At 40.2% G+C, this 13,869-nt stretch overlaps 1 protein-coding gene across 1 annotated transcript in view; it reads right to left on the bottom strand.

Moving 5' to 3' along the window:
* Positions 1-13,869, bottom strand: part of TRABD2B (TraB domain containing 2B) — a 339,205-nt gene that overhangs the window by 171,107 nt on the left and 154,229 nt on the right. The window contains exon 4 of the mRNA XM_073544369.1: positions 2,061-2,235. Coding sequence (XP_073400470.1) covers positions 2,061-2,235 — 175 coding nt within the window. The remainder of the gene's footprint in view (positions 1-2,060; positions 2,236-13,869) is intronic.

Genomic DNA, 13,869 nt, shown 5'->3' with positions numbered 1-13,869 from the left:
GAATTTGCGTTCATGGGAAATAGGCTGCTGCCAGAAGGGTTGCTGATTTTCCTCTGCCAATAAATATACCTGTACACTAGGCCTCTTCTTCATGTTTATAGGAGAGTTGGGTGGAGGAGTAACTCATTTGGATGAGAGTTATCTTAGATATATGGCCACCAGAGTACTTTTAGTTTCATTAAAGTTTTGATATGTCAGAAGTTTTAGTCAATTATTAGAGATCAGCAGATCATTTAAAATTCAAATTCAAAAGTTTTGCATAATTGCTCCTAAAAATTTGATGAGAGTGTTTTCCTAATCGAAGCTCAAAGTATTAATATGCACCTTGAACCATGAATTTAGGAAATTTGACTCACAATTGAGTTTACTTCCCTCCACTGATCAATAATATGAAGTGACACAAGCACTGTTCCCTGACATTGTCTTTGGCTGGGTTTGATTAAAGGCCCCGTTACACATAACGATGTCCCAGCGATCCCACCAACAATCCGACATGGATGGGATCGCTGGGACATCGTTAGGCTGATTGCTGGTGAGCTGTCACATAGGCAGCCCCTCCAGCGATCAGGACCAGCGAGCAAGTGGGTTTCTAATGTAAACATTGGGTATCCAGGAGCCGCGGCTCTTGGATACCCGATGTTTACATTAGAAACCAGCGCCCAGTGTCGCTGATCGCTGGTCTCTCGCTGCCACATGCAGCGATGCGTGCTGGCCAGCGGGAGACTGGAGATCAAAAATGGCCCAGGACAATCGCTGTGTGTGACGGGGCCTTAAGTTTCCTCACAGAGCTGAGCAAGCACTGTGTGTGTGTGTGTGTGTGTGTGTGTGTGTGTATCTGTACACCAGACATGGAGATAATCAAAGAAAGCTGAGAAAAACCCAATCAAAGTCAAAGCGGAAAACCACTCAGTGCTTCTGACCCTTCGATTAGTGATATAAGTGAGGTCTCAACAAGTCTGTGGCTCATGCCTGCTATGTTGAAAGTTGTAGGTTTGGGAGCAGGGGAGACTCAGAAAAAAAGAGAAAATTATATTTAAGAATTTACTATAGAAAATTTAATAAATTTAAAAAAAAAACTACTGACAAGTCACTATGACATGTCAAAACTCAAAAGTCTTATGAAACAATAGTTGACCTTTGGAGGTGACTATCCAATTTACGGTAGATTCTCAACCAGAAGAGCTACTCCTCCCAACGCCTTCTTTTTCTTCTTCTCCTTCCTTCTCCTATTTTAGCATTGATTGGGTTTTCCTAAACTTACCATAGAAAGTCAAGTATGTGGTGTAAAGATCTATTGACTATTGACTTGTTCAACTGTCTCAAGAACGTTAAAAAACAAATTAAATCTTAAGGGGCGCAGCAATCAGTGCTTCTACCCTTTTACATTAGTGAAAGGTATGGAGGTCTCAGCATCACCATCACAGTTCGAAACTTCGGACATATTACTATGACATGTCAAAGGCTTGATAAAACTATAAGAATTTTTTAGGCCAACCATACATATGAGACGGCTGTTGACTGAACAGCTGCCATAAGTGGACATTTGTTATATCCCCTTTGTATTTGGTGGACCCAAATAAGGGAATGGTAAATTTTAGGAATACCAAAACTTCCTTTTGCTATATTCCATTAAAGAAATGTGTAAATACCGTACACTAATAAGACCCAATAAGACTGAAAAAAACTAGTGAAATGTATCGACTGGATCTTCTCCTTGGTTGTTGTTTCTACATAGACTAAGAAAAACCATCATGAAGATTTCAACTTACAACTCCTAGTAGAAGAGGTGAATCCTGTGAACAGTGATCCTGTGATTGGTCGTTCCGTCAAGGATTCCATCTCATTTGATGTAACGCTATTCTCGCCTTTAATATTACAAAGCCTCAATGGAAGCTCGAAAGACCCTTTGTAAGTCAATGTGGTCTACTGAATGTCATTTAGACCAGTTGTGTGATGAATTCGGCACATATGGCAGTTATTAACTAAATTGATAGCACCCATGTGAACAAAAACTACTTTTTACATATTTTTCTATGATATGATGCAAAGTCTTACAATACCTGCGCCAAAGGCAAAAAAGAAGCTCTTGTCCTGGTTTTCTCTCAGAAGACCCATAACTCTTCTGGCCATCCTTTCGTTTCTTTTATATATAAGCTCCTGTCTGAAGTAAATGTCGATTTCCTGAGCCGTGACCTGTTCATGTGGTGGCAGAGTGGTGTTGATAAAATTTGGGACCTGGAAGGTGAAAAAAAGAAGACAAAACACAAATTCATTACTTTGATATAAGATTACATTTCAAAATGCTGAAAAAAATCAATAGATCGTGCAAGTAATGCCTTTCAGGGAAACTTTCATGGGTTTATAGGTTTACTCCCAACTTTACTTTGTAATTAAATCATGGACTATACTGTATGGAGAACTTGGACCACTGCTTTAGGAGATAGGGAGGGTGTCGAAAACGTGTATTAAGAAGGGAATGGGATTATCTGGTGAAAACAAGTTATTCCCAATCCCCAGGATAGTTAAAGACTTATTGATTGGGGGAGAGATCTTACCGATTGGCAGAACTTTTGTCCCCATAAGAAATGTATGGAGCACAGGTAAAGCATGCTGCAGGTAAAGGGAGCGCTGGGGCACCATTGAGAATGAATCGAGTGGTGGTCAGGCATCTGACCCATTACTCGATTCTAATAAAGATAAAGGTGACCCATTGGGGGTTAAAAATTCCCTATTCTTCCGACCGGTCAGATCGGTCACTAATCGATAAGTTCTCACCTTTCCAGTTGATAGAAGAGAAAACCCCTTTAAACAGACCGTACAAAAAAAAAATGTCCAAAAGAATTCTTACATAGGCAAGATGTACAAGGCCTTGCCATTTGGGACAAGATTCATTATTTACAAAAAACTTTTCACCCTATTTATATTTTATATTAAAAAATACATATATCCATTCATACTTTTCCTGTTGGTTCAATATATCCTGTGCAAGATGACTATCTTTTTTTAAAAAAAAACATTGATTGTGCCATAGGCTCTAGGGAGACGTTTACGCTATATGCGTCCATATGTGGCCGCCCAGTGGTCGTGATGTGCACTGAAGCCTGTGGAGGATTTTGCATGGAATATGTATTATCAATAAATTTGTAAAAATGTAACCTTAAGAGCATATGATTTTTTTGTTTTTGCTTGAAAAGGGTTAAAGAGATCAATTTTTTAAATGCTTTCAAAACTTTTCATTTTACTTTCTTTCCTTAGTTCCTTAGGACCGTGTGTCCATATTATGTTTTATGCAGATGTCGTTCATCCTTGTTGTCATACAACGGAGATCTGATATGTTGGAGACAGAGTTAGGATAGTAGCCCTTATTCACACATTCAGCTCAACTCTGACACATGTTAAGGTTTTTAATATTAGACAATGTAGGACCGTCCCGATCAGAGTCACCTTGTCGACGGTGGGATGGCTTATATGCTATTTTTCATCCAAAAAAGTATTACTAAGAACTTTGTGTTATTTAAATGCACTTTTGCTTTTTATTTATTTAGTTACTGCAGGGTTTTTGCTCATTTTGTGTCTTGTAGGCTTTGTATGTTTTATGGCCAATGTGAACATGCGTTTATGTGCTGCATGTATACCAACTCATACCAAGATCAATTCTTGTGTTTATTCTTTTTTTTTGTAAGATCAGCAGCAGTTCCAGCCCCATAAATTGCATTCCAGCCACTCCTATATTGGATCGTGTTAAAATTCAAAGCATTTTCCTCCGACACCCATGTTACACATCGGTTGGTGCTATGCGCTGCCGCTGAAAGAGCTTTTAAAGTGGACAAGGAGAATAAATGCAGACATTAACGGAACACAATAACCACCAATTTACATTGACTCACTGCAAAACATTGAGGACAGGGCAGCGTGCAGACCTAGGTGATCAGTCTCTGCCCGCATTGTTTGATGTAAGAGGACATTTCTTTATGTTCCATAAAACAAACCCTAATTATGATTGATGGAGCCATGTAGAGACCGGCTGGCGGCTCACCCGGGAAGGACTGAATGTAAAAGGTAGCCATTCACTCTACCTAAACATCTGACAAAGAATGATCACAATCAGCACTCATTATACCATATATAGTGCAGGCGGCTTAAATATAGCATTACTCATGTTGCTTTGTGTGTTCCTCGTGGCCAATAACCCCTTTAGTGCCAGATATCTTCCAGCAGAAATATTACTTTTATGCTTTTTATTTTTATTTCCGCTGACTTGTGCACTGATATTAAAGATAAAAGCCCCCACTTCATCAATTGAGTGTTTTTTTTAAGTCTTATCGTGGGGCATTAGTTGCCATTTTTGGCACCAAATTTTTCAAAATTTGATGCAAAGTCAAAAAATGGTCTTTGTTTTGTCTTCAACTGTTTTTATAATTTTCTGTCTCACATTTTTGCAGAATGGTGCAAAAAAATGTACCAAAATAAAGGCATACTCAAAAAAACTCCCCAGGGACTGGCGTTAAGTTATGCCAAATTTTGCAACTTTTTATAACGTCGTAACTGATGAATCAGGAGGCAACATCTGTAATTGCTAAACTCAACCACTGAATAAAAGCAAAATAAAAAAACAGGCAAACTTGTATAAAATAGAATTTACAAAAAGGTACAAATAGGATAATGAATTAAGTGCAATCACAAAATAAGGCGCAAAACAGGCACTAAGGCAATGATGAATTGGGGCTAAAATGTAAGACTCAAATCATAAAAAATGATCTCTGAGGTTCCAACCACTGGGACCCTTATCGCGATCACAGGAATGGGGTTCCAAAGTTCACAATATGAATAGTTGCCAACATTTAAGTCCCACCCTCATCCATGCCCCTGCCTTTCCTGGGAGCTTCCCCACACCTCCTAGAAATCCTCCAGCCTTCCATTGAATGGTCCTAACCCCTCTGGACTTTACATAAATCCTACCCCCTTTTGGCCCAGGTGTTCCAGTAAATTCAGGACAATTGCAAATACTCATGTGAATGGAGTCGTTGTTCACATGAGCGACTACTACCCCATTCACTTGTATGCGACTGATGGAATGGTTTTTACCATTAGTCCCATGGAAGTGAATGAAGCCATGATCAGGCATGTGCACTACCACTTCATTCACCCATGAGACTTTTGGACTCCATTTAAATGGAAGAGAAGACACTGGACACATTTGCATCATGAACGCATGCGGTATGTGTCCCAGGATCAGATTGGCCAAACCCTCCGATATCTAATGTGTAAAGGAGCCCCGTAAAATTTACTGTCAAAAGAAATTTCAATCTGGAATGTCCAATTTCTGACTGCTGAGCATATTGTCTCCTAGAGATAAGCTGCCACCAGATATGTCTGGCAATGGCTTTCTCACAGAGAACACAGAAGCACTCACCTACTGAGGGGCTCCTGTGTATGGAAGAGCCGACAGCTGATTTACTGTTGAGTCTTTACACCACCTATCAGTTGGTTTAATTTGTGATAGAAATGTGCGCTACAATTTTTCTGCATTTTTTCTTGCATGTTAGACTAGGGCCCTCTTATTGGACTATAAGCAGAAGATGTCTAAAACGTATAGTAGATATGGTTTACCTTAAGAATGACTTTACACCTATCCTATGCTAAGACTTCTTTCCTCGTTACACCTGGTCCCGCAACTGGTTTAACACTGCCCAGAAAATACAGTTGGAATCACTAATAATGACTTAGAAGGCCACCTATAACCTGTCTACTCCATACATCCCCTACCTAATATCCTTCTAACTGCTTTTATGTAATCACAGAACCTCACAAGACTCTCCTGTGGTCTGTGGTCTTCTGCTCACAAAACCATCTCCAAGATTTCTCCTGTGCTCCCCCTGTAGTATGGAACTTGCTACCCCAACAGACCGAACGCTCTATGACCTTCGAAGCCTACAAATGAAACCTGAACACCGATCTCTTAAAGAAAGCCAAAGACAGTCAATAAACCTGCTACTACAGCAGTTTTTTGTTGCATATTGCACCAGAGTTCTGCTGCGTTTAGCTTGATAAATCTTCCGCATTGTACCATCCTTGAATTGCTTCAAGAGAAGGTCATATGGACCAAGATTGTGTGGGTGCCCTGCCTGACTTTTTGCCTTGAAGTGTCCTTTCTTGAACCGTTGGAATTTCTAGTACAAAGGAACTGGACTACACTCCAACTTCACTGTTGAGGATGAGCGTAGGTTCTTGATGGAGATATGGCCAGTTCCTCCTGGATGTCCATTAAGGTAAGACAGATGATGATTCTGCCCCACAGTGCAGCCTACAGTAGTATAATCAGACTCCAGCTGTTTGACGCCTGTTGTATTAATGATCCTACCCTGTTGCAGCTCAATCCCCATTCTCAAGGTTTGACATTGGCCATGATTCACTGCAGCAAGACAGCTGTTGTTACACTGATTTATTCAGCCATTTGCCTCCTTAACGACCAGACACAGATCAGGAACTCAAGACACAGTCCAAGACAATTAGCAGGCCATTAACCACAGTCACAGCTTGAAGCTGCACTTAAGGACGGGGAGTCAGAACTGCGCAGAACTCCCTGAAGTGCTTCGAGCTTCACATGCCAACTTTTCACTTTCATTGCTTAAAAAATGACAAAAAACGATGGCTGCGCTCATAAATTTTAAAACTTGGCCATCATTAATTTAACCGTACAAGACTGAGAAAAATCCCACCAATTAATCAGCCGATGTTTGAGGTAAGACTGTGTGTAATCTGTGCTTACAAATGTCTGCACTCACAGACCTACAGGAAAAAAGATTGGCAAAAATTCTCTCATTTTTTAAATTTGCTGCAATAATTAAAGGGATTGTCTACTTTTCACGTTCCCTACTAAGTATTCTGATTTAATCAAGAGGATTCTGCCATTCACGAGCCTGAGTTAACTACAAAATTAGTCTCTCGAAGAACTCAGCATGTCCAAACGTTTCATGAGAACTGTGTAATGCTTCATTTTTCCTATGGTGGCGCTGTAGGAGATAGTCCTTTAACCACTTCAGCATCTTAGGGTTTATCTTCCTATTTGGTGGAATTTTTCATTTTTGTGAAATTCTAATTAGCCAAATCACAAGGATTTGACCGGGAAATTCAATTTAGCAGAAAAGTTATTTTCTCTAGATTGAATGTTCTTTATTAGGCCCCTGGATCTCTCCAAACCCCTGAGTTTAAACCAAAATGTCTTGGTTTCCTCACCTGAGAACGGCAGTTTAATTAAATCAGTGATATGTGTTAAAGTAAACAATGCCCGACCTACACCTACAAAATGCACAGCCAATGTAGTAGGCTTGGATCATACATGCGAGAAACTTGGACGATTCTCGCATCTTAATACCTGACACTGCTGCCGGCACTTGGAGCGGAGCGTGCGGCTGCATGTATTTCTACGCAGCTGCACGCTCTGCTCCTGAGTGCCGGCGGCAGTGCCGGGTATTAAGATGCGAGACTCATCCAAGTTTCTCGCATGTGTGATCCCGGCCTTAGGTAAACTATTCCTGACCAATTCAACTTCCCCCGGCTTGTTTTTACATTTGCAATTCTGCATTTTTTAGGGAACTCATTACCTTTTCTGTTCAGAATAGTCACTATTTTTTCAGTCATAAAAATCTTTTCCCACTACATAATCTGATCAATTTGCCCTTTTTTTTTCCAAAAAGTGTTTTATGCTGTCACGTACGTCTTGCATTGGTGGCCTAACACCTTGCTTTGTTCATGCTTGTATGATGGAGGCAACGCTGAACTTTGGGATCCTGAAAAAAACCCAGCAACATTGCAGCAAGAAAATCAGCCAAAAAGTAAGCAACACCTGCTTTATGTCTGCAGCTTTTTCACTGTCAAGAGATCAGGTTTTGGCTGCAGAAAAAAAGCAAAAAAAGCAACGTGTGAGCATAGCCTTAAAATAGAAAAACACATACTTCATCATTCAACTCTCCAAACATCCCTGTTGCTATTACTGCTTCTGCCTGATGTCCAGCCCTCCTAACCTCTGTTGTGCCGCATCGTTGAGTTCACTCTAGGTCGAGAACGTATGGTCGCGAGTAGGCCCATAACCTGTGCACTGAACCTGCTCACAGCAGGAACCTGACCCAGAATGAACACCAGGCTGGAGATGGTGTGCAATGGAGGCTTTAAGCACTAGGAAGCAGCTAGCCACCATTTTGCTGATTTCGTGAGGAGCGAATTATAAAAAATCTTTAATCTCCAGAATGTGAATTTTTTGCAAAATTCGTGTGGAATTCAATTTCCCCATCTCTAACAGAAATGCTGGAATTTTGCATTTAAAAAAGCAGCTGCACTTATTTTTACATGCCTTAATGGCTCCAAATAAAAGACTAGGGAAAAAAAAACGCACCAAGCAAAAGTGCAATTCAAAAGTGTCCTTATAAGCAGTGGTCATGAGCTTCCATGAAATCACATCCTCTTTGCTTGAACTATTAAATGCAGAAGATTTTCCATAAAAAAAATGCAGCATTTACGCTATAATCACAAAAAAATGCCCATTAAACTCATTAAATCCAAATTTTGGGTAATATACCACACTTTACATTGCATCACTTTATGGTAACCAAATAATGAATTATTGCTGTAGCCTACCAAGGCATATACAGCTAATAATTATAAGGTATACCGCACCCCCCACAATGATCCTACTAAGAGTGCTGACCTAACAATTCGTCTAGGGTTAATAAATTGTTCTCTGGTACATACCAAGACAAGCTGATGGAGAACCCCGGGAGTCCCTCTGCCCCAACACGCGTTTTGCACTGCTTCTTCCGGAGGCGTCACGCTACAGCAATACTACATATTAAAAGGTTATTTTACCTCCCCAAATTATTATTCATTGTGCGTGACAGGGTTTTTTTGTCTCCATCATTAATAAGCTTGTATGGGAATTCCTATGGATTTTATGGTCCCTTGTTTTACCTGTTTGATACCTTTCTTATGTATGTGGATGTATGGTCAATAAAGGATACTTTTTTTTTATCCATATACCATTGTGTGGTACTGAATTAATTCGTTATTTGGTTACCATAAAGTGATGCAGCATTTACGCTATGTAGGAACGTGGCCCCGTGGGAGTTTATTTTTGAGGGTCAAAGCCATGTAGAATCTTTTTCTCGAGTCATCCCATCCTGTTCATTTGGTAAAAATGTACCTGAAGATACAAGATCAAAATGATCGTCTTTGGAGTGTACAAACACAAGGAGCTTCATTGTTGGTAATTCTCCAGAAAATTGTTTATGAGCATATGAACCGTAAGTTTTATTATTTGGATGGAAAGGCTTATAAATACATTTCTCCCTAAGGGAACATTGTATCATATGTATATCAGATGGGAAATGATGCTACATTCTCCAGTACAGATCCCATTAAGGATCATGATCTCTACTGTTCGGAGCCTACCATATACATAGCTCCCTTTATGCCAAATAAAACCAATATGTTACACACAGACAAGTAAAATCCAGCTGTATTTTTATCTTCATATATATATATATTTTTTTCATTGCATTCTTCCTGCAATTTATCCACATATAAAATACCTCGGCAGCTCTTCTGTTGTAGTTATCAGATATTCTCCCATGTTTTGTTTTTTTTTTATCTCTCAACTGACAGAGAACATCCTGGATCATGAAGCCCAGGTCGCGGCATCGTTTTATGACGGCAGAAAAAAAAAATCAAACATTTGCTTTCAAATCAAAACCCTTTTTATCACTCAGATGCATTTTTAAAGGATTTCAGCAAAAGATTAGTACAATATCCATAACCATGTCTGCATGCCATAAAGATTTCTCCTCCAGTCAGTTTGGTTACAGTCCAAAAATATTATTTCTTTTTGTTTTTCATCTTGAGTTCATTTGAAATTTAGTTTTCAATTGTAAAGAAAAAATAAAATAATAATAAATGGTCAAGATTGCTAAGAAACAGACTTAAAGGGTTTGTCTAAGGCCATGTTCGCACGATGTGTATTTGGTGCAGATATTCCAAGCCTAAACTCCACAGCATGTTACAGCACAAGCAAAGTGAATGAGTTTTTGTTGAGGAGAGCCTTAAGATCAAACACTTAATTAACCTCAAGTGTATTATTTCACCTTACATGAGCTTTTTCAGATCAAAGTGTGACACTAAAGATGGTTGCCATCTCCTGCTTGCCTCATACCATGTGCTTATGGAACTGGAATTTCCTGTTTGGCCAAACCACCATGTGCTCCATGGATCCACCCACAATGACGCCCACTGTGATGACCTCATGGACCAACCCAGACTGATAACCTCATGGATCTGCCGGGACTAGCTCACTGCCCAACCCACTAACCAATGGAATACATCCGAACACTCCCATTTTAGAGTTAACCAAGCCCCCTTACAAGGGACATAAAAACCTATGTGTGAATCAATAAACGCTCTCACTCTTGCTCTCTTGGAGCTATGCCATAGATTGATCAAAGAGAGATTACATCCGACTGTGTGTGTTGTGATTCTTTTAGTGGCCACTGATCAATACCCATTGGGCCAGGGGCAGGCAACTATTGAACATTATTTATTATTCAACCTAACATTTTCACTTAGACTCGTCTCAATGCTTCATTTTTTGGGGCTTTTGTTGAGTTTTTCAAACTTATTGCATGTCGATTCCTGTTGCGAAAATGCATCAATTTGGTACTTGGTGTTCATTTTAATGGTGACCCAACTCTTATAAGCATTGAAGAGTTTTTTGGTGCATTTCCACAAGAGAAAACGCACAGAAAACACAGGAATAAGTGTAAAGAATATGAACTGATTTTAGATGTAGAAGCGCAATTTAGAAATTTGTGCATAAAATCTGCACCAAATATGTTTAGTTCTTGTATGACTAGGTTGACACGTTGCATAAGTCCTATTAGGGTACATTAGATCATGCAGGTGGTCCCCCGCTGGGAACATGCCTATATGAGCCAGAATTAAGTGACTTCCTTCTAGGGGAACTCAACCAAGGGCAACCTTTAAAGAAGCACTCCTCCTCCCATCAAAGTTTTTATCCTCTTATAGATTGCAGAACTCATTATATATGGCACTGTGTACTTACAATTGGTCATTTTGCCTTTCTACCTGGTTAATTCTCCTCTTTTCAATTAGGTCTGTGTCATCACATGATTCAAAACTGACTAGCAGAATCCTAAGCTCTATGTAGAAACAGGAAGTCTCTTTTGCATGCATGAGACATCATTAGAACTGCAATCCTATTTCACTGACAAAAGGAAACTAGTCACTATTATGGACATACAGGAGAATGATCATGCCTCCCATTTACACTGAATGGAACAATGGTCACATATGCGCCATACTATTTCAATCGTACGACACCCTGATTCTTGTGATGAGTGAGAGTCCAAGAGGTTGGAATTCCACCGACGATACTTCCATCACCTATCCAATGGATACATGTTTGGTATATCAACAGAAAGTGACATCAATTTCTAATGGAGCCCAAACTTGGGAACTTGGGGACCCTTAACCTACAGTATGCTCACCCAGACAAGGCTTGGAAGATAGTGAAACAGATACCCTTCCTCAGTCTCCTGAAAATGCCTCACTAGGTGAAACTAATGTCAGGAGACCCCCTTTTTGATAATAGGTGGGTGGCCATTAGGTTTGACCTCTTATTGTCTATGGTGATAAAGCCTTTCATTCTGTTGAGGGGAAAATAAGAGTATGGGCCTTCCTATTTATTCCTTATCTATGAAAAAGAACAAACAAAAGCGAAAAAGAAGGGCTCTCATCTAGGAGGACCACAGACTGATCTCAAATGGCACTGTGCAATACTTCATTTCTCCAGTGGTGGCGCTGTAGGAGAAATGAATATTTCTCGACTCACAGATTAAAGCAGATTAGTTTATCATCTGGTGGCTAGAGATGAGCCAATCAATCCACAGGACACTTGATTCAACAGCCAGATCAGTCCATGGCCGCTGGATTGGAACCGTGCAAACAACCTCCTACCGGACGACATTCCCGACTCATCTATTGATTAGCCGGCCTGGCACAATGTCAATATTTGCAGCATGATGCACACAGAAATTCATGGGAAGGACAGCTAGTCAAAAGAATATCCGGGGGTACGGTCAGGTAGGAGGTGACTCACAGGGCTCTCATCCAAATGCCATGGAATACTGACCTGGCCGCTAGAACCAGGATTCTGCAAATGCATTTACTCATCTCCACTGGTGGCACATCTATCAAAGAAATTGGCAAAATTAGACAATCCTTTTAAAAATAATTAATATTAATCTGTTTTAAGGCAAAAAACACATTTCGCTCAATAACTCCTTCTCCGTGAAGTCTATGAAAAGAATTTACTAATGAGACACATAAAGAACAAAGCTTTATAGAAGGACTGGATTTATTTTGAATGATGAAATTCCGGGTATTTTTCTATAACATTCCTCATTTTTGTGCTAATGTTTCACAAAATAATAAATGGGACAGTCTGTGATACTGCTGCCTGCTATAATGCATTTAATAAATTAAACGCCCACTGTGTTCCAATTTGTTGTAAAGTGGTTTCACATGTGGCACAGATTTTCATGCAGGCATGTAGACTGAGTTGCCCAGAAACGAATGTTGTTGTTTAAGGACATGTTAATCGGTAACATGAAAACAGAGGGCGCTGAGCGAATTTGTTCGGATTCGGTTCCGAATATGATCGGCTTCGAATATTGTTTTTGCAATATTCGTCAAACACGGCCGAACGTCATTAGAGTCAATGGGAGTAGAAATTACCGAATATAATAATAATAATAATAATAATAAATTTTATTTTTATAGCGCCGACATATTCCGCAGCACTTTACATTTCAGAGGGGATTTGTACAGACAATAGACATTACAGCATAACAATAATCACATACAGTAGATTATAACAAATAACAAGAGGAGTGAGGGCCCTGCTCGCAAGCTTACAGTCTATGAGGAAAGAGGGAGACACGAAAGGTGGGTGGTAACAGTTGCCCTGATTGTATGGACCAGCCATAATGTTAAGTGTGTAACAGTACAGACACAGAGGGCTAATGGATGCATAAAGCATGTGGAAACATGATGCGGGGAACCTGGTTATGGTAAAACTTTTGGCTCTGCCACACAGGGATAGGTTAGGTTAATGTGTTGAGGCGATAGGCCAGTCTGAATAAATGCGTTTTCAGGACACGGTTAAAATTGTGGGGATTGGGGACTAATCGTATTGACCTGGGAAGTGCATTCCAAAGAATTGGCGTGGCACGTGTAAAGTCTTGGAGACGGGAGTGGGAGGTTCTGACTATTGAGGATACTAACCTCAGGTCATCAGCAGAACGGAGGGCGCGGGTAGGGTGGTATACTGAAACAAGGGAGGAGATGTAGGGTGGTGCTGAGCCATGGAGGGCTTTGTGGGTGAGGGTAATAAGTTTATACTGAATTCTGGAGTGGATGGGTAGCCAGTGTAATGACTGGCACAAGGTAGAGGCATCGGTGTAACGATTGGTGAGGAATATGATCCTGGCTGCAGCATTCAAGACAGATTGGAGAGGGGAGAGTTTGGTAAGAGGGAGACCGATTAGAAGAGAGTTACAATAGTCGAGACGAGAATGAATAAGAGAAACAGTAAGAGTTTTTGCAGAGTCAAAAGTAAGAAAAGGTCGAATTCTAGAAATGTTTTTGAGGTGCAGATGACAAGAGCGAGCCAGTGATGGAATGTGGGGGGCAAAGGAAAGCTCGGAATCAAGTATGACCCCAAGACAGCGGGCATGTTGCTGGGGAGTAATAGTGGAACCACACACAGAAATAGCAATGTCGGGTATAGGTACATTAGTAGCG

This window comes from Dendrobates tinctorius, unplaced genomic scaffold (genome assembly GCF_039654945.1).
Source record: "Dendrobates tinctorius isolate UK_male_01 unplaced genomic scaffold, ASM3965494v1 ptg000138l, whole genome shotgun sequence".
NCBI classification, from domain to species: domain Eukaryota; kingdom Metazoa; phylum Chordata; class Amphibia; order Anura; family Dendrobatidae; genus Dendrobates; species Dendrobates tinctorius.
This window is presented reverse-complemented; position numbering and strand designations above follow the sequence as displayed.